The following is a 21,852-nucleotide window of genomic DNA, read 5'->3' as shown; positions in this document are numbered from 1 at the left end:
GTATTTGAGGTTTGGTCCAACAGAATAGGTCATATGGACACACAAACACATGGAGACATTATTTTCCTGTGTATTCGAGGAGAAGTTAAACAGGGTACGGTTGGAAAGGTTATGTTTCAACTCTTCAAATGTTGAGCAGAGCAGAAACTACTAAAACGGATGTACCAATGAATATTAATTCTGGATAATGAATGCTCCCGTTTGTCACACATTACGGTACCACGTATTAGTCAAATCAAGGTTATTATACCAGCTATTTGGATGACTGTGTTTTATCAAATGTGCAATAAGCATAAAACAATTATATAAAGGAATTGGCAACTCGTTCTCATTCTGAGAAATAAGGTAGGCCAATTGATTTCAACATGTGAACGAAGTGGACAGGCTAGCATGCTGTTCAAACAGTCGGAGACTGACAGAAGGGTGTGTTCATAACAATTCAACTGGTTTGCCTTGTTAGCTGAATTCAGACCATGTGAAATTATACCCAGATCCAAGTTGGTTCAACTTGAAATATAGATATTATCTAGTCACCAGCACGTGGCTTTGTGCTTGAGAGATTGTTTATGAGACCTGTGTTCATTTTCTATAATGTCTGCTACATTATTAGTCATTATTCATGGTTTCTCTAATGTCTGATACATTATTAGTCATTATTCATGGTTTCTCTAATGTCTGCTACATTAATAGTCATTATTCATGGTTTCTATAATGTCTGCTACATTATTAGTGAATGATCATGGTTTCTCTAATGTCTGCTACATTATTAGTGAATGGTCATGGTTTCTCTAATGTCTGCTACATTATTAGTCATTATTCATGGTTTCTCTAATGTCTGATACATTATTAGTCATTATTCATGGTTTCTCTAATGTCTGATACATTATTAGTCATTATTCATGGTTTCTATAATGTCTGCTACATTAATAGTCATTATTCATGGTTTCTCTAATGTCTGCTACATTAATAGTCATTATTCATGGTTTCTCTAATGTCTGCTACATTATTAGTGAATGGTCATGGTTTCTCTAATGTCTGCTACATTATTAGTCATTATTCATGGTTTCTCTAATGTCTGCCACATTATTAGTCATTATTCATGGTTTCTCTAATGTCTGATACATTATTAGTCATTATTCATGGTTTCTCTAATGTCTGATACATTATTAGTCATTATTCATGGTTTCTATAATGTCTGCTACATTAATAGTCATTATTCATGGTTTCTATAATGTCTGCTACATTATTAGTGAATGATCATGGTTTCTATAATGTCTGCTACATTATTAGTGAATGATCATGGTTTCTCTAATGTCTGCTACATTATTAGTGAATGGTCATGGTTTCTCTAATGTCTGCTACATTATTAGTGAATGGTCATGGTTTCTCTAATGTCTGATACATTATTAGTGAATGGTCATGGTTTCTCTAATGTCTGCTACATTATTAGTGAATGGTCATGGTTTCTCTAATGTCTGATACATTATTAGTCATTATTCATGGTTTCTCTAATGTCTGCTACATTATTAGTCATTATTCATGGTTTCTCTAATGTCTGATACATTATTAGTCATTATTCATGGTTTCTATAATGTCTGCTACATTAATAGTCATTATTCATGGTTTCTATAATGTCTGCTACATTATTAGTGAATGATCATGGTTTCTATAATGTCTGCTACATTATTAGTGAATGATCATGGTTTCTCTAATGTCTGCTACATTATTAGTGAATGGTCATGGTTTCTCTAATGTCTGCTACATTATTAGTGAATGGTCATGTTTCTATAATGTCTGCTACATTATTAGTCATTATTCATGGTTTCTCTAATGCCTGCTACATTATTAGTCATTATTCATGGTTTCTCTAATGTCTGCTACATTATTAGTGAATGGTCATGTTTCTCTAATGTCTGCTACATTATTAGTCATTATTCATGGTTTCTCTCATTTCTGCTACATTATTAGTGAATGGTCATGGTTCTGGTATTTGTTGTTACAAAAAGGTCATTTTTATAGAAGACCTGAAAGACAGATCAGTGATTATTGCAAAATAAAGGCAGGTAAAACTATTTTGATAAAATTATTAAATGATTCGTGGGACTTATGGTTGTTGGACTAGATATAATATCATTACATATCATCTGAATTCATTACATTATTGCTGTTTAAATGCAGGGTATTTGGTATTTAATTGTACAACAAAGCTCATTTAAAAACCCTTTATGAAAACCTGCTCCAGAGGTGAGGTGAAGGTTCCCCCTTCCAACGGGACAACGACCCTAACCACACAGCCAAGACAACGCAGGAGTGGCTTTGGGTTGAAGTCTCTGAATGTCCTTGAGTGGCCCAGTCGGATTTGAACCCGATGGAAAATCTCTAGAGAGACCTGAAAATAGCTGTGCACCGACGCTCCCCTTCCAACCTGACAGAGCCTGAGAGGATCTGTAGAGAAGAATGGGAGAAACTTCCCAAATACAGGTGTACCAAGCTTGTAGCATCAAAGTGGTCTGAATAATTTCCGAATGCACTGCATATCATGAATCGCCCATAAATTTGGAGAAAAAAAAATCTAGATATGAGTTTTAGGCCATATCACCAAGGTCTACCTTACAGTAACCTATAACACAGTCTACCATACCTTACAGTAACCTATAACACAGTCTACCACTATCTTATAGACTATAACACAGTCTACCACTACCTTAGACTATAACACAGTCTACCACTACCTTATAGACTATAACACAGTCTACCACTACCTTATAGACTATAACACAGTCTACCACTACTTTATAGACTATAACACAGTCTACCACTACCTTAGACTATAACAGTCTACCACTACCTTATAGACTATAACACAGTCTACCACTACCTTATAGACTATAACACAGTCTACCACTATCTTATAGACTATAACAGTCTACCACTACCTTATAGACTATAACACAGTCTACCACTACTTTATAGACTATAACACAGTCTACCACTACCTTATAGACTATAACACAGTCTACCACTATCTTATAGACTATAACACAGTCTACCACTATCTTATAGACTATAACACAGTCTACCACTACCTTATAGACTATAACACAGTCTACCACTATCTTATAGACTATAACACAGTCTACCACTACCTTATAGACTATAAAACAGTCTACCACTACCTTATAGACTATAACACAGTCTACCAAAAGAGGACATCCAAGTTAATGGCCAATTGTATAATACTTACAATCCTTTCAATAATATTCCAGGCATCATTTCGATAGCTGAATGGGGCCTGACTGTGTGTTTGGGCAGGCAGAGACGTCAGAGTCCGAACTCAACATGTTGTATATCACTTGTGCTTCAAAGACAGCAGGCATTCATGAGGAGAGCCCTTTAACCCTGGGGTGAAAGCCTGGATTCTGGTCTTTGCATGTCAAAAAGCTGGGACCACAGGGGGAACAAAAGGTTTGAAGGGAGATGTTCTTCTACCAACAGGACGTTGCAGTGACTCATCAAGGAAGCATGTAGCTTTAGATGTGACTTAAACTTACAGTATGTCACCGTATCCTTACAACATTCAATAACGTAGGGCTCTATTCAATGTGTATCGCTGAACGTCATTTCCTACTGACACGATATCTGCAGAGTTTAACATGAATGCTGTCTCTGCTTATACGGGAACATTGTCTTTACATTTCAATCAAGCTGCAGGGGTCGCATTACAGTTCAGAAATCTGGACTTTCAGAACACAGACCTTTAAATATAACTGGACTTTCAGAACACAGACCATTAAAAAAAATATGCGTTTTACATTGATAGTAAAGTGTGTTTTTGCTTTAGTGGAGTGACTAGGGGTGAAGCTAGACGTGATATGGGGTGAGTGACCAGAGGTAAAGCTAGATGTGACTAGGGGTGAAGCTAGACGTGACATGGGGTGAGTGACCAGAGGTAAAGCTAGACGTGACTAGGGGTGAAGCTAGACGTGACATGGGGTGAATGACCAGGGGTGAAGCTAGATGTGACTAGGGGTGTGTGACCAGGGGTGAAGCTAGATGTGACTAGGGGTGAAGCTAGACGTGACTAGGGGTGAAGCTCTGGACTGGGTACTGTCGCCGGACGCTCTGGACTGGGTACTGTCGCCGGAGGCTCTGGACTACCGAGGCGCACTGTAGGCCTGGTGCGTGGTGCCGGCACTGGTGGTACTGGGCTGGTGACACCCACTTCAGGGCGAGTGCGGGGAGGAGGCACAGGATACACTGGACCGTGGAGACACATTGGAGATCCAGAACATAGAGCTGGCTCAATATGTCCTGGCAGAATGCCCATTCTAGCCCGGAAAGGAATAGAGCGCACCAGGCTAGAATAGTGCACTGGAGACACTGTGCGCATCTCTGTATAACACAGTGCCTGACCAGTGACACGCTCCCCACGGTAAGCACGAGGAGTTGGCTCAGGTCTCCTACCTGACTCAGTCAATCTCCTTGTGTGCCTCCCTCCAATTGTTTTTTATTTGGGCTGCCTCTAGCCGTGTACCCTCATATCTTCATATACTCCCCAGGCTACGTCCAGGGTCCTGCTCCATCTAGTATTTCCTCCCATGTCCAGGATCCTTTTCCGTTCAAAATCTCTTCCCAAGTCCATAACGTCTGCTCCTCCTTTTCACGCTGCTTGGTCCTGTTATGGTGGGTTATTCTGTCACGTTCGTCGTAACGAGGAGACCAAGGTGCAGCGTGATTGGAATACATTCTTCTTTTATTTAAACGAGGAACACAAACGAACAAAACTACGAAACGAACGTAACGCTATAAACAACTAGTGCTGACATGCAACTACACATAGACAATAACCCACAAAACCAAAATGGAAAATGGCAACCTAAATAGGACGATAGACAGCTGCCTCTGATTGGGAACCAATTCAGGCCACCATAGACCTACATTTACCTAGACAAACCAAAACCCCATAGCTGTTGTGACGGCCCTGAATTATTCTGAACCGTCTCAGTGCAGCTCCTTCCAATAGGGCGCTTTCCCTTTAATTCCCAATTAAATAGCCAGCATCAGCTGCGCAAAAGTGGGGTTGTGATGGAGACGTGAATGAGGATGTGTTCAACCCTCAGTTCCGAAGCTTCTCTATTCCGTTTGTTTTGTTGCCGTTAAACGTGTGTTTTGTAGCCTAAGAGAGTTTACCCAGGATCGGATCCACTCTTTGCGTCCGTGGACTACACCCTACCGTTCTTCGTGGCCTTTCTCCGCTGGAGATCTATTGGCGGATTGGATTGTCTGACTGACCGACTGACTACCACCTTTTTGTATACGGTATTTCATTTGTTTTGATGTGATGTATACTGTGATTTATGTAGTTAGTTGACGACTTAGTAAGACTTGATACGCTTTAAAGTTCTGTGGTAAAATAATTGTTATATTGATTGTATGTTTAATACTGGGTTTACGCTACACGGAATGAACGGACAAACATTGCGTGACAAAAGTCACTTGAGTTAACTGAACTCCTTTACCGGGCTGGACTCTTTTTAGGCCCGAGGTACAGGACATTTCTGGAGGAACCAGAACTCATTGTGATATTATTATATATGTGTGTGTAATCATTGATGTTGTTAATACAACCCACGCAAAATAATATAGTTGTTTTGGAAGTTCTTTATAATGTTTTAAGGGTTTATGAAAAGTTTATTTCCATCCTGACTTTTACATAAGTCCTTTGTATTAGTGTAGACTTGACGGACCAGATGGGACTCGTTCCCTCCCAAACCAAAAGGAGAAACCAATGTTTTCTCTGGTAGGCACAACCTACCTGGCACCCCTATAAATAATAACCTCAAGTCAAAACCGTTACATAAAAAATGGCACCCCAGATGGGACAGTTCAACATTGAGAACTAACCAAAGCAAATCTTTTGTGTGGAATTAAAACAATGGATTCACCCCAATATAATGTGCTCGTCCATGTCATACCTGTCAATGGGAATACACAGGGCCATTCTGACCATCAAGCTGACAATACAAATCATAATGTGAATGGAGATAATGGAGTTGATTTGGGCCAGAGCCCTAGGAATCTGAATGCTCGGTCTGGACCACAGGCGGGAAGAGGGAAGAGCAACAACCGAATGCAATGGAATTCAGAAACTCACTGAGCACTCTAACCCACACGCTGACAGAGCTCAGTGAGAGTGGAAGACGGGAAATTACTGGTGCCATGGACAGGCAGTTTGACTACCAACGAAACCAACTCACTGCCACTCTCTAATGGCGCCTGCAACATCACCACACTGAGGTCCTCAAGGACGTTAATTCTGTTTTTCCTCCCATGGTTAACACTGTAGACCACATGCAGACAGAACTCTCTAATTGTGTTAAAATGTTGGATGACGTGTCTGTGGACATGGCCTCCATTAGGCACAACTCCTTACATAGAGTTTCCCTGGTGTCCACTTCAGTTCAGACCACTGAGGGCCAAGCTGGCACCTCTGAACAGCCAAGACAAGGCCATGCTACAGCCACCCTTTGCAGGATGCAATCCACCATGCATCCTGGTGTTCATTTTCATTGTCCGATAACACCCTCCCCCTCTACTTCCTCAATCCCTCCTAGCTCGTTTGTTCATGGTGATTTGAGTAGACGTCATGTGGGGGCGATGCCCATTAAATAGCAATTTCCCACCTTTGGGAAAAAAGATGACAGTCCTGATCCGCTAATGTATCTAGAAAGATGTCGTGACTTTCTTGCCCTCAATCCCCTGGCTGACGAAGAACTCCTTGCCACATTGAGGAATGTGTTGCATGGGACAGCTCGAGACTGGTGGGATGTGGCACGTCTCACCACTACCTCCTGGGCTGACTTTGAGGTCAAGTTTTCCTCTGCATTTCTGTCTGAGGACTACACAGATGAATTGGCAGACAGAGTCAGAAATCGAGTACAAAGAGAGAAAAAGAGTATCCGTGACTTTGCATACGGTTACCACTCCCCGTGCAGAAGGTGGAAACCTGGCATTGTGGAGGAAGAGGTCATTAAATTGATCTTGAAGAACATCAACCCACTACTAGCCAGTCAACTCCGAGAACGAGTCACCACTGTCGATCAACTGGTTCGCTTGGGACAGCAGTTTGAGAAGGACAGAGAATGCCAACAGCAATATGACCAGAGAAAGAAACAGACCCCCAAACAGTTACCCAAGACAGACTATCAACAACAGCCAGAGTCTCCAGCCATGACCCCTCATGTTCTGTTGGAGATGTAGCCAAAAGGGACATTCTTCAGCTACATGTCCAAGACCGTATCAAGTAAACCCTTCCAGAAACCACAAATCACAACAGGCCAACACACCTAACTCTCTTCGCAGGAACGACCATCCTACTCTGGGTGCTTTAACCAGAGCGGAAACCCCAAGAGTCACTGCCTACGCCCCCCCATCGACATCCCCTTCCTTTCAGTTAATACCGCACCAACTGGTGTTACCCCTATCCATAGGCCCATGGACAGGAAGAGCCATCTTGGATACCGGGTCATCCTACACACTGCTCAATGAGAAACTGTGGAAGGAGGTTAAAGGTCCACAATACAACTTGAAGCCGTGGACAGAAGGTCCACTCTATCTGGCTGATGGTGAGGCTAGACGACCACTTGGATGGAGTGAGGTAGAGTTCCGCCTGTGTAACCGCTCCTATATGATTCCTTCTGTTATCCTACAAACCAAGAACCTTGCTTTTCCTGTAGTGTTGGGAATTGATTTCATGTACTTCAGTGGTGTCCAGATTGATATCGCACACAATTGCTACTGGTTTCCATACAACCCGAGCAAGAAGCATTTCTTCCAATCAGAAGCTACAAAGTTACATGATTGGGGATCAAATGGGGCAGTCTTCTCTGCCATTGCTCCGGTACCACTAACCCTTGATAATCCTTCTGACGATCTCCTTTTACAGGCTGTGAGAAGAGCTCAGCTGGAACAGCCAGAGGAGTTAAGGCTGTTGGGACAGCTGCAGAATAATGCTGATGTATGTACTTCAAAGCTGGGATGCACCGGACTCCTGAAGCACAAAATATTCCTTACACAGGAAATGCCGATCAAGCAAAAGCCATATCGTTTGTCCCCAGCGAAGCTAATCATCTAAAAGGGACTCATTAATGATATGTTAACACAAGATATAATAGAACGTTCCTCCTCTCCCTGGGCTGCTCCTGTTGTCCTCATCCCAAAAAAGACTGGCGGTCTTAGATTTTGTGTGGACTATAGGAAGACCAACAATGTTTCCCAGACTGATGCCTATCCTCTTCCCACCATCCATGAGATCCTGGAGTCATTGTCTGGCGCTGTTGTGTTCACTACCCTTGACCTCAATAGTGGTTATTGGCAGGTTGAGATGGACCAGGAAAGCAAGGACAAGACCGCTTTTGTCTGTGCTGAGGGCTTGTTTTCCTTTAAGGTGATGCCTTTTGGATTAAAGAATGCACCTGCCACTTTCCAAAGACTCATGGAGATTGCGTTAGGTGAGCTCAAAGGGAAGATCTGTTTCGTCTACCTGGACGATATAATTATCTACTCCCAGAACAGAGAACAACACTTTCAAGATCTTCAAGCAGTGTTGGACAAGCTAAGAGAAGCTGGTCTGACCTTGAATATGAAGAAGAGCAACTTCTGCCAAACCTCCCTGAAGTTCCTTGGCCATATTGTGTCTTTTGATGGCATTCATGTGGATCCTGAAAAGACAAAGGCTGTACAAGACTTCCCTGTGCCAACCACACTCAAGGCCCATCAACGGTTCCTTGGGATGGCTGGATGGTACCATAGGTTTGTGTCGAACTTCTCCCAGGTGGCAGAACCCCTCAACGCGTTGAAGCGAAAAGGAGCGAAATTCCAATGGACGGCAGAGTGCCAGACCTCCTTTGAAACCCTGAAACGACACCTCGTCACACCTCTCATTTTAGGTCATCCCAACTTTGATTGCCCTTTTGTTGTTTACACTGATGCAAGTGATGTTGGACTTGGTGCTGTCCTAGTCCAACAGACTGGACTTGGCACTGAAGAAGTGCTAGCATTCGCCAGTCGGACATTGAATGGAGCAGAACGGAACTACTCCACAACCGAGCAAGAGTGCCTTGCAGTTGTCTGGGCTTTGGAAAAGTGGAGGTACTACCTGGAGGGAAGACACTTCACTGTGGTCACTGACCATTCCTCCCTTGTGTGGGTGTTCAAGACCAACAAACCAAGTACCAGACTCATAAGATGGGCTCTACGGTTGCAAGAGTTCACCTTTGCAGTAGAATACAGGAAAGGAAAATACAACACTGTTCCAGATGCCTTGTCCACAAAGAAAACCTAGACAAGAGAAAAACACACATACCACCCTCGTCACACCCTGACCTAACCAAAATAATAAAGAAAACAAAGATAACTAAGGTCAGGGTGTGACACCTACGTGGATATCAGGGAGACACAAACCTACGTGGATATCAGGGAGACACAAACCAACGTGGATATCAGGGAGACACAAACCCACGTGGATATCAGGGAGACACAAACCAACGTGGATATCAGGGAGACACAAACCTACGTGGATATCAGGGAGACACAAACCTACGTGGATATCAGGGAGACACAAACCTACGTGGATATCAGGGAGACACAAACCAACGTGGATATCAGGGAGACACAAACCCACGTGGATATCAGGGACACACAAACCTACGTGGATATCAGGGAGACACAAACCTACGTGGATATCAGGGAGACACAAACCCACGTGGATATCAGAGAGACACAAACCCACGTGGATATCAGGGAGACACAAACCCACGTGGATATCAGGGAGACACAAACCCACGTGGATATCAGGGAGACACAAACCCACGTGGATATCAGGGAGACACAAACCCACGTGGATATCAGGGAAACACAAACCCACGTGGATATCAGGGAGACACAAACCCACGTGGATATCAGGGAGACACAAACCCACGTGGATATCAGGGAGACACAAACCCACGTGGATATCAGGGAGACACAAACCCACGTGGATATCAGGGAGCCACAAACCCACGTGGATATCAGGGAGACACTAACCCACGTGGATATCAGGGAGCCACAAACCCACGTGGATATCAGGGAGACACTAACCCACGTGGATATCAGGGAGACTTTTTATCTGCGGATTCATCGTCAGTGTAGAGAAACGCACGGTTTTGGTTGATTACAAAGAACCAGCTAAAAAGAAGACCATGCCTGTCAGGTAATATAGCAACCCGTAGTTCATCTCCCAGGACAAACCAGCAACAGCAGTAGCTGTACACATGAATGTTTCATGTGTGATTTGACCTGTCTCCAATTTAATATAGTTGGTTTTGGTATTTTAACCTGCGTGTCAAGATCATGTCTGATGTGGATGGACAATGAGACCTCGAACAAACCAACTCCAACTTTCCCCAACATTCCTTCACACAAATAGAATGATGAAACGAAGAACAAGCCAACTCCAACGTTCTCCAACATTCCTTCACACAAATAGAGAGAACTAGGACCTTTTCCACTTACCTTGAATGAGCAGCTTGAAACGCTGTCTCCGGCAGCGTGAATCCCAAGCTCCCCAGAGAACCATTTAATCCTGATCTTCTCTACAAGCACAGTGATTATCTCAATGTACATCAGACAGGGACGCTTGATCAAAGTAGTGCATCAGTCAGTCTCACACCTCACGTCACAAGGCCCAGTGCAGAGAGCTGAAGATGAACATTAGCAGGAACACCTTAGGACCCTCAGCATACATCCTAGTGCACTACCCTATGGGCCCTGGTCCAAAGTAGTGCACTACCCTATGGGCCCTGGTCCAAAGTAGTGCACTATCCTATGGGCCCTGGTCCAAAGTAGTGCACTACCCCTATACTTCCTGGTCTAAAGTAGTGCACTACCACAATGGGCCCTGGTCCAAAGTAGTGCACTACCCCAATGGGCCCTGGTCAAAAGTAGGGCACTACCCTATGGGCCCTGGTCCAAAGTAGTGCACTATAAAGGGAATAGGGTGCCATTTGTGACACATTCCGTGTTTATTTCAGGACTACCAAGATGGGAGGAGCTAAATAAACTGTACATTTCGGTGGTCCTCAAGGTTCCGTTTTAGGACCACTATTGTTTTCACTATATATTTTACCTCTTGGGGATGTCATTTGAAAACATAATGTTAACTTTCACTGCTATGATAATGACACACAGCTGTACATTTCAATGAAACATGGTGAAGCCCCAAAATTGCCCTCGCTAGAAGCATGTGTTTCAGACATAAGGAAGTGGATGGCTGCAAACTTTCTACTTTTAAACTTGGACAAAGTCAGAGATGCTTGTTCTAGGTCCCAAGAAACAAAGAGATCTTCTGTTGAATCTGACAATTAATCTTAATGGTTGTACAGTCGTCTCAAATAAAACTGTGAAGGACCTCGGCGTTACTCTGGACCCTGATCTCAAGACCATTTCAAGGACAGCTTTTTTCCATCTACGTAACATTGCAAAAATCAGAAACTTTCTGTCCAAAAATTATGCTGAAAAATTAATCCATGCTTTTGTCACTTCTAGGTTCGACTACTGCAATGCTCTACTTTCCGGCTACCCGGATAAAGCACTAAATAAACTTAGTGCTAACAGTTAGTGCTAAATACGGCTGCTAGAATCCTGACTAGAACCAAAAAATTTGATCATATTACTCCAGTGCTAGCCTCCCTACACTGGCTTCCTGTCAAGGCAAGGGCTGAGTTCAAGGTTTTACTGCTAACCTACAAAGCATTATATGGGCTTGCTCCTACCTATCTCTCTGATTTGGTCCTGCCGTACATACCTACACGTACGCTACGGTCACAAGACGCAGGCCTCCTAATTGTCCAAAGAATTTCTAAGCAAACAGCTGAAGGCAGGGCTTTCTCCTATAGAGCTCCATTTTTATGGAATGGTCTGCCTACCCATGTAAGAGACACAAACTCGGTCTCAACCTTTAAGTCTTTACTGAAGACTCATCTCTTCAGTGGGTCATATGATTGAGTGTAGTCTGGCCCAGGAGTGGGAAGGTGAACGGAAAGGCTCTGGAACAACGAACCGCCCTTGCTGTCTCTGCCTGGCCGGTTCCCCTCTTTCCACTGGGATTCTCTGCCTCTAACCCTATTACAGGGGCTGAGTCACTGGCTTACTGGGGCTCTTTCATACCGTCCCTGGGAGGGGTGCGTCACTTGAGTGGGTTTAGTCACTGATGTGATCTTCCTGTCTGGGTTGGCGCCCCCCCCTTGGGTTGTGCCGTGGCGGAGATCTTTGTGGGCTATACTCAGCCTTGTCTCAGGATAAGTAAGTTGGTGGTTGAAGATATCCCTCTAGTGGTGTGGGGGCTGTACTTTGGCAAAGTGGGTGGGGTTATATCCTTCCTGTTTGGCCCTGTCTGGGGGTGTCCTCGGATGGGGCCACAGTGTCTCCTGACCCCTCCTGTCTCAGCCTCCAGTATTTATGCTGCAGTAGTTTGTGTCAGGGGGCTATGGTCAGTTTGTTATATCTGGAGTACTTCTCCTGTCCTATTCGGTGTCCTGTGTGAATTTAAGTGTGCTCTCTCTAATTCTCTCTTTCTTTCTCTCTCTCTCTCGGAGGACCTGAGCCCTAGGACCATGCCTCAGGACTACCTGACATGATGACTCCTTGCTGTCCCCAGTCCACCTGGCCGTGCTGCTGCTCCAGTTTAAACTGTTCTGCCTTATTATTATTGGACCATGCTGGTCATTTATGAATCATAATCGGTCGACCTCTACTCTACAGTACTACACCTCTCTATAGATGTATGCATGTATCAACCAGTAAATTCTCACAACTACACATTTCACACTTAAAAGGCTGTATTTCCAAAGATAATTTACAGGGCGGAAGCTTAAAGTGATTTTAATAATGGCCTGGTATTATTTCAGTAAGCGGTTTCCTCCGGGAGGTACACTACACTGAGACAGAAGACAGTCAGACATGGAGTGTCTCAAATGGCATCCATTTCCATAGGGCTCTTGTCAAGAGTAGCACCCTATATAGGATACAGGGTGCCATTTGGGATATATCCACAGTTTGTAATGAAAGGAAGGAAAGGCTCCATCTAAGTCACAATGCTGAAAACAGGTGGTAGGGTGTAGGGAAGGTGGGGCACGGTTGGTATCCATACCATTCATTCAAATTGCTTGCTTTAATCCTGGATTTACGGACACAGCAAACTCCGCTCTCACAAACACACTGCAGCTTTACAGAGAATTACTGCGTAGTGTATAATCCCTGATTTATGACATCTCTGCCCACAGAAATAAACAAGCCCTATAGAAAGTGATGCATGACTACCCATTGGATGGCCCTCTGTCTCATGTAAATATGCACAAATATATTAGATGTTTTAAACATCACTCTTCAAACTACAGTAGTATTTCACAATCAAAGATCCCACAGTCAAAAAAATAATAATTGCCACTTCAATGGTTGATTTCTCTTCCAATGATCACTCACTCACCTTTGCGTTATAATGAATAAATACTTCATTGTCCCATGGGGAAATAAGATTGGCAAGATTAGTTTAGAACAATAATGTCTTCACTATGTGTCGTTACTGTGTAATTATCTGTTTGTACCAGGAAGAACACATTGGTAGTTTGATGGTTGATGATGTCATCCCTTAGAACAGATGTGGACACATCAAGCCAAGTAGAGGCTGCTATAACTATTCCATTCAGATGGTGTCTGATTAGAGGCTGCTATAGCTGTTCCATTCAGATGGTGTCTGAGTAGAGGCTGCTATAGCTGTTCCATTCAGATGGTGTCTGATTAGAGGCTGCTATAACTATTCCATTCAGATGGTGTCTGATTAGAGGCTGCTATAACTATTCCATTCAGATGGTGTCTGATTAGAGGCTGCTATAGCTGTTCCATTCAGATGGTGTCCGATTAGAGGCTGCTATAGCTGTTCCATTCAGATGGTGTCTGATTAGAGCCTGCTATAGCTGTTCCATTCAGATGGTGTCTGATTAGAGCCTGCTATAGCTGTTCCATTCAGATGGTGTCTGATTAGAGGCTGCTATAGCTGTTCCATTCAGATGGTGTGAAAACCAGATTATGAACAAGCATAGGCCTTTTTAAATACGTTGTTTCATGTTTAGCATAATGATATGCCCCATTATATAGTAGGAATATGTTTCATTGATGCATTTTATACTATACAATCTGAAATGGTCCACCCACACAGACAGTGTGGTGAAGAAGGCGCAACATTGCCTCTTCAACCTCAGGAGGCTTAATAAATTCAGCTTGGCAGGCACCTAAGACCCTCACAAACTTTTACAGATACACAATTGAAAGCATCCTGTCTGGCTTTTTCACCGCCTGGTACGGCAACTGCTCCGCCCGCAACCGTAAGGCTCTCCAGAGGGTAGTGACGTCTGCACAATGCATCATCGGCGGCACACTGCCTGCCCTCCATGACACCTACAGCACCCGATGTCACAGGAAGGACAAAGATCATCAAGGACATCAACCTCCATGAGCCACTGCCTGTTCACCCCGCTATCATCCAGAAAGCAAATTCAGTACAGGTGCATCAAAGCTGGGACTGAGAGACTGAAAAACATCTTCTATCTCAAGGCCATCAGACTGTTAAATAGCCACCACTACCTGGCTTCCACCCGGTTACGTAACCCTTTTAGATTTGTGTTTATTGTTGTGAATTGTTAGATACTACTGTGCTGTTGGAGCTAGGAAGTACTTCGCAACACCCACAATTACATCTGCTAAATATGTGTGTGACCAATAACATTTGATTTGATATACAATATAGTAGCAATGTATTGCATTGTTATTTTGTTGCAATGTTTATAAACACGGGAGAATAAGGCATTTTTATAAGTGACATTTCCCCCCAAAATATGTAGTCTATCATCATTTCTACAGCCTTAGAAATATCTCTAAAATCAGCCAAAAGGTTATTGAACAGAACAGCCTACTACCCGACCTCCCCTGGTACAGTATGTTGATATCTAACTAGGCATACTTCTGGGAGGTTGCGAGCCTTGTGATCACCTGGGCTAAACAAATAGGAACTGCGTCTCGTCATTATGTTATGTTGTATGAACATGTTTATGGGTATTGAGCCTCTACATCACTATCGCCATCTACCTGTTATCACGGTCATTTCACTGCACGTAGCCTGCTGACATGGAATTGTTGTAACGAAATGCAATAGAAATCCATTTGTAAAATAACAAATAATTTGCATTGCAAATATGTGATCTGAAAATGTGTTTAAATATATTCTTAAAATATCGGCTGCTAATATGAAACAAAAAACATGTATTTGTTGACATGTAATTCTAAAACCCATTCTGCTAAATAATGATACGAAATGACACAACTAGCGTATCCATAGAGAAATAAAACTAATAACACAATGTGCATTGTATTTCGAGTGCTTACCTTCTATGTTCACAGCCAGGAGGACAATCCAAACACTCGCCAACATCGCCACGGCGCTTCAACTCTCCGGAACTTCTCTGATAGCTTCCCCTTAGTGGACTGGATCAATTCACTCCAAATGGTTTGGACCAGGTATGTTGGGAATACGCCGTTACCTTCAGAACCGATGCCGATTTGGAACTAGTTTCAAGCTAATGAGCCGACGTGGAAAGCATCAATTATTGACTGACTGTAGTTATTCCAACGATCAGTAGCTTTTGAACTACGCACCACGAATCGGTGTCCGTACGGTAGATTGGCGTTGAGATCTGCGGAAGATATCCAAGGAGCTTTTTTTTAACGCACAACCGAACAAACGAGATGATGCGTACCTATCTAACAGAGTTTGGTAAACGATGCGGGGGAGCAGAAATCGTCCAAAACAGGTTTCTATTGTGGTCAAGTGTACCTTGGATCCCGTGTCTCATCCAATGCTGCAGGTCGTCACTGCTATTGCTATAGCCTCCAGTATTTTGGGATAGAGGCGAAGGGGCGGGAGGTGCTCGATGCCCCCAATGGCAAGTTCCATGAAACACAATGGATAGTTCAAAATGATTTGCCTCCTTACAATTCAGATCATATCCAACAGACAGATCTGCAAAGGTCTTCTTCACTTGTTTTTTTTGAACAAAACAAAAGCCGAAGTTCCCTCTTTCTGCCGGCAATGGAATCAGGATTTGTATATGTTTTTTCTCCCTCCGTGGACTCAGAGCAGATTTGTATCCGGTAGTTTATTCGAGAAAAATACTAGGTATTCTTTCATAAAACAGCATGCAATCCCGCTATGCGGATTTCCCCCACATAGACGCCACAACCTGACCTGGCGTAATGTAGCCTAGCTGACAAGCCCCGAGTCAAACCCGAATCGGTGACGTTAGACACCTATGTGAAGCGAGCCACAATAAGAATTAGCCACAATAGTGGAATTTGCGGTTCGCCTTCAAAATAAAATTCCCCATTTGAAAGTGATTCAAACGGATACAAATAGTGGAATCATGCCATGTTTGCACTAGATAATGCTAATCAAGGTCTGACTGTTCTTATATAAATTCAACGAAAGACAATGAGTTAATTTTAATCAATTTAAATCGCAATGTGGATGTATTAGATTTAGAATTCCATTGGGGGCATACTTACTGTATATTTCAACCTATGGATTGGTCTATGGTCTCCTGACTCCTCCTGTGTCGGGGGGCTAGGGTCAGTTTGTTATATCTGGAGTACTTCTCCTGTCCTATTCGGTGTCCTGTGTGAATCTAAGTGTGCGTTCTCTAATTCTCTCTTTCTCTCTTTCTTTCTCTCTCTCGGAGGTCCTGAGCCCTAGGACCATGCCTCAGGACTACCTGGCATGATGACTCCTTGCTGTCCCCAGTCCACCTGGCCGTGCTGCTGCTCCAGTTTTAACTGTTCAGCACCTGAGGTGCTGACTTGCCGCACCCTCGACAACTACTGTGATTATTATTATTTGACTATGCTGGTCATTTATGAACATTTGAACATGTCCTGTTATAATCTCCACCAGAAGAGGACTGGCCACCCCTCATAGCCTGGTTCCTCCCTAGGTTTCTTCCTAGGTTTTGGCCTTTCTAGGGAGTTTTTCTTAGCCACTGTGCTTCTACACCTGCATTGCTTGCTGTTTGGGGTTTTAGGCTGGGTTTCTGTACAGCACTTTGAGATATCAGCTGATGTACGAAGGGCTTTATAAATACATATGATTTGATTTATGGATTATGCCCCCATTAAATGGGGTATCAGCCTACTCAGTGACACTCACAGAACACAGCTATATAGAGGTTACAGAGGTATTAGCATGTTAGCTCTTATTGCAGGACTGACTGTGGGAAATCACCATTCCAGTCAATCTATTGTGTGCATTGACATTCATATTGCAGTTTACAGCCTAACCGATGGATGTTGCTCAAATGGAGTATCAGCCTACTTTGTGACAGTCACACAATGCAACTGTGTAGAGTTTACATGAAACACAAAATGAAACCTGATTCAAGCCATCTATCTACTATCTATTTCATTAGATGGCTTCATTCATTTCATGAATAATTCAAAATGAATGATTACAACAGGCATATCATAAAACTGTATCACTCAACTACATCTTTCTATAACAGGTACTGTGTTTTCTGTCAACTCATACAACAGACGGTCTCTCATTCCCTTGTCGCACAACCGATGAACACTTTGTTCTGAAAGGTTGGGAAAACAAACATACTGTACATTGTTTTATTATTTGCAGTTGGTGTGAAAACAAGGCAGTTGTTATCGCTAAGAATTAAGAAAGAGCTCGTCCTTGAACTAAGAGACATTTCAGATGATGGGATCAAAGGCTGTCTTGCACTGCAAATAACCAATCGGAGTGGGACTTGTAGCATGTGCAATATCCATGCAATATCCATGCATCCCAGACATTACTAGTGAAGATGGACATGACAACACAAGGCCATTTGCCTACACGTTTTCCTCTATCCTCCATACAGAACAAGTACACGTGAATTGTCTAGTGCAGTGGTTCCCAACCTTTTTATATTTCCGTACCCCTTCAAACCTTGAACCAGCTGTGTACCCCCTCTAGCACCAGTGTCAGCTGTACCCCCTCTAGCACCAGGGTTAGCTGTACCCCCTCTAGCACCAGGGTCAGCTGTACCCCCTCTAGCACCAGGGTCAGCTGTACCCCCTCTAGCACCAGGGTCAGCTGTACCCCCTCTAGCACCAGAGACAGTGCACTCTCAAATGTTGTTTTTTGCCATCATTGTAAGCCTGCAAAACACACACTATACCATATACTATACTATTAAACATTAGAATGAGGGTGAGTTTTTGTCACCACCCGGCTCGTGGGAAGTGACCAAGATCTCTTATAGGACCAGGGCACAAATAATAATATAATAATAATCAATAATTTAGTTCTTTATTTAGCCATTTTACATATAAAAACTTATTTGTTCATCAAAAATGGTGAAAAACTCACCACAGGTTAATGAGAAGGCTTTTCTTGAAAGGATGCACATAACTCTGCAATGTTGGGTTGTATTGGAGAGAGTCTCAGTCTTAAATCATTTTCCACTCACAGTCTGTGCCTGGATTTAGTTTTCATGCTAGTGAGGACTGAGAATCCACTCTCACATAGGAACATGATTACAAAGGGCATCTTAACAGCGCGATTTGCCAAGGCATGATACTCTGAGTGCAGCCCTATACAGAAATCGGGCTGTGGCTTCTGATTAAATTCAATTTTCACTGCTTGTTGCAATTTCGATGAGGCTCTCTTGTTCAGATACCAGTAAGTGGACTGGAGGCAGGGCATGAAAGGGATAACGAATCCAGTTGTTTGTGTCATCCGTTTCGGGAAAGTACCTGCGTAATTGCACACCCAACTCACTCAGGTGCTTCCCTATATCACATTTGAGTGATATAGCTTGAGTTAATTTGCACACAAAAAATCATACAATGATGGAAAGACCTGTGTGTTGTCCTTGTTAATGCAGACAGAGAAGAGCTCACACTTCTTGATCATAGCCTCAATTTTGTCCTGCACATTGAATATAGTTGCAGAGAGTCCCTGTAATCCTAGATTCAGATCATTCAGGTGAGAAAAAACATCACCCAAGACAGACCAGTCGTGTGAGAAACCCGTCATCCTGCAAGCGGTCAGACAAGTGAAAATTATGGTCAGTGAAGAAAACTTTAAGCTCGTCTCTCAATTTAAAAAAAACGTGTCAATACTTTGCCCCTTGATAACCAGCACACTTCTGTATGTTGTAAAAGCTTTACCTGGTCGATGCCCATATCATTGCATAGTCCAAAAAATACACCAGATTTCAGGGGCCTTTTTTTAACAAAGTTAACCATTTTCACTGTAGTGTCCAAAACATATTTCAGGCTGTCAGGCATTCCCTTGGCAGTAAGAGCCTGCAGTGCCTAGCTCCACTCCTATTCCCCAGGCGCTCTCTTTTGATGACTTCTGTAACCGTAATTGCCTTGGTTTCATGCATGTTAACATTAGAACCCTCCTCCCTAAGTTTGTTTTATTCACTGCTTTAGCACACTCTGTCAACCCGGATGTTCTAGCTGTGTCTGAATCCTGGCTTAGGAAGACCACCAAAAATTCTGAAATGTTCATCCCAAACTACAACATTTTCAGACAAGATAGAACTGCCAAAGGGGGCGGTGTTGCAATCTACTGCAAAGATAGCCTGCAGAGTTCTGTCCTATTATCTAGGTCTGTACCCAAACAATTTGAACTTCTACTTTAAAAAATCCACCTCTCTAAAAACAAGTCTCTCACCGTTGCCACCTGCTATAGACCACCCTCTGCCCCCAGCTGTGCTCTGGACACCATATGTGAACTGATTATCAATCAACCTACCAGGTACCTCCCCAAAGCCTTAAACACGGGCACCCTCATAGATATCATCCTAACCAACTTGCCCTCTAAATACCCCTCTGCATCCGTAATGGGTCAGCGGTCAAATGACCTCCACTCATCACTGTCAAACGCTCCCTGAAACACTTCAGCGAGCAGGCCTTTCTAATCGAGCTGACCGGGGTATCCTGGAAGGATATTGAACTCATCCCGTCAGAAGAGGATGCCTGGTTATTTTTTTAAATGCCTTCCTAACCATCTTAAATAAGCTGTCCCATTCAAGAAATTTAGAACCAGGAACAGACGGATAGACCTTGGTTCTCCCCAGACCTGACTGCCCTTAACCAACACAAAAACATCCTATGTCGTTCTGCATTAGCATTGAACAGCCCCCGTGATATGCAGCTGTTCAGGGAAGCTAGAAACCATTATACACAGGCAGTTAGAAAAGCCAAGGCTAGCTTTTTCAAGCAGAAATTTGCTTCCTGCAACACTAACTCAAAAAAGTTCTGGGACACTGTAAAGTCCATGGAGAATAAGAACACCTCCTCCCAGCTGCCCACTGCACTGAAGATAGGAAACACTGTCACCACTGATAAATCCACTATAATTGAGAATTTCAATAAGCATTTTTCTACCTGCATGCTTTCCACCTGGCTACTCCTACCCCGGTCAACAGCACTGCACCCCCCACAGCAACTCGCCCAAGCCTTCCCTATTTCTCCTTCTCCCAAATCCAGTCAGCTGATGTTCTGAAAGAGCTGCAAAATCTGGACCCCTACAAATCAGCCGGGTTAGACAATCTGGACCCTTTCTTTCAAAAAATTATCTGCCATAATTGTTGCCAACCCTATTTCCAGCCTGTTCAACCACTCTTTCGTGTCATCTGAGGTTCCCAAAGATTGGAAAGCAGCTGCGGTCATCCCCCTCTTCAAAGGGGGGGACACTCTTGACCCAAACTTCTACAGACCTATATGTATCCTACCCTGCCTTTCTAAGGTCTTCGAAAGCCAAGTCAACAAACAGATTACCGACCATTTTGAATCTCACCATACCTTCTCTGCTATGCAATCTGGTTTCAGAGCTGGTCATGGGTGCACCTCAGCCACGCTCAAGGTCTTAAACGATATCTTAACCGCCATCGATAAGAAACATTACTGTGCAGCCGTATTCATTGATCTGGCCAAGGCTTTCGACTCTGTCAATCACCACATCCTCATCGGCAGACTCGACAGCCTTGGTTTCTCAAATGATTGCCTCGCCGGGTTCACCAACTACTTCTCTGATAGAGTTCAGTGTGTCAAATCGGAGGGTCTGCTGTCCGGACCTCTGGCAGTCTCTATGGGGGTGCCACAGGGTTCAATTCTTGGTCTGACTCTCTTCCCTGTATACATCAATGAGGTCGCTCTTGCTGCTGGTGAGTCTCTGATCCACCTCTACGCAGATGACACCATTCTGTATACTTCTGGCCCTTCTATGGACACTGTGTTAACAACCCCCCAGGCAAGCTTCAATGCCATACAACTCTCCTTCCGTGGCCTCCAATTGGTCTTAAAAACCAAATGCATGCTCTTCAACCGATCGCTGCCTGCACCTGCCCGCCTGTCCAACATCACTACTCTGGATGGCTCTGACTTAGAATACGTGGCCAACTACAAATACCTAGGTGTCTGGTTAGACTGTAAACTCTCCTTCCAGACCCACATCAAACATCTCCAATCCAAAATTAAATCTAGAAATGGCTTCCTATTTTGCAAAAAAAGCATCCTTCACTCATGCTGCCAAACATACCCTTGTAAAACTGACCATCCTACCAATCCTTGACTTCGGCGATGTCATTTACAAAATAGCCTCCAATACCCTACTCAACAAATTGGATGCAGTCTATCACAGTGCAATCCGTTTTGTCACCAAAGCCCCATATACTACCCACCATTGCGACCTTTACGCTCTCGTTGGCT

The 21,852-nt window shown here is 43.5% G+C and overlaps 1 protein-coding gene across 1 annotated transcript in view; it reads right to left on the bottom strand.

Moving 5' to 3' along the window:
- The window catches only part of LOC109883296 (nectin-1), a 173,007-nt gene extending 156,578 nt beyond the window's left edge, over positions 1-16,429 (bottom strand). Inside the window, exon 1 of the mRNA XM_031791312.1 lies at positions 15,475-16,429. Coding sequence (XP_031647172.1) covers positions 15,475-15,520 — 46 coding nt within the window. The 5' untranslated portion in view covers positions 15,521-16,429. The remainder of the gene's footprint in view (positions 1-15,474) is intronic.
- Positions 16,430-21,852: the final 5,423 nt, after the last annotated feature.

The sequence above is a fragment of the Oncorhynchus kisutch genome, linkage group LG15, assembly GCF_002021735.2.
Source record: "Oncorhynchus kisutch isolate 150728-3 linkage group LG15, Okis_V2, whole genome shotgun sequence".
NCBI lineage: Eukaryota > Metazoa > Chordata > Actinopteri > Salmoniformes > Salmonidae > Oncorhynchus > Oncorhynchus kisutch.
Note: the sequence above shows the minus strand (reverse complement) of the source record. Positions and strands in the feature narration are given on the sequence as shown.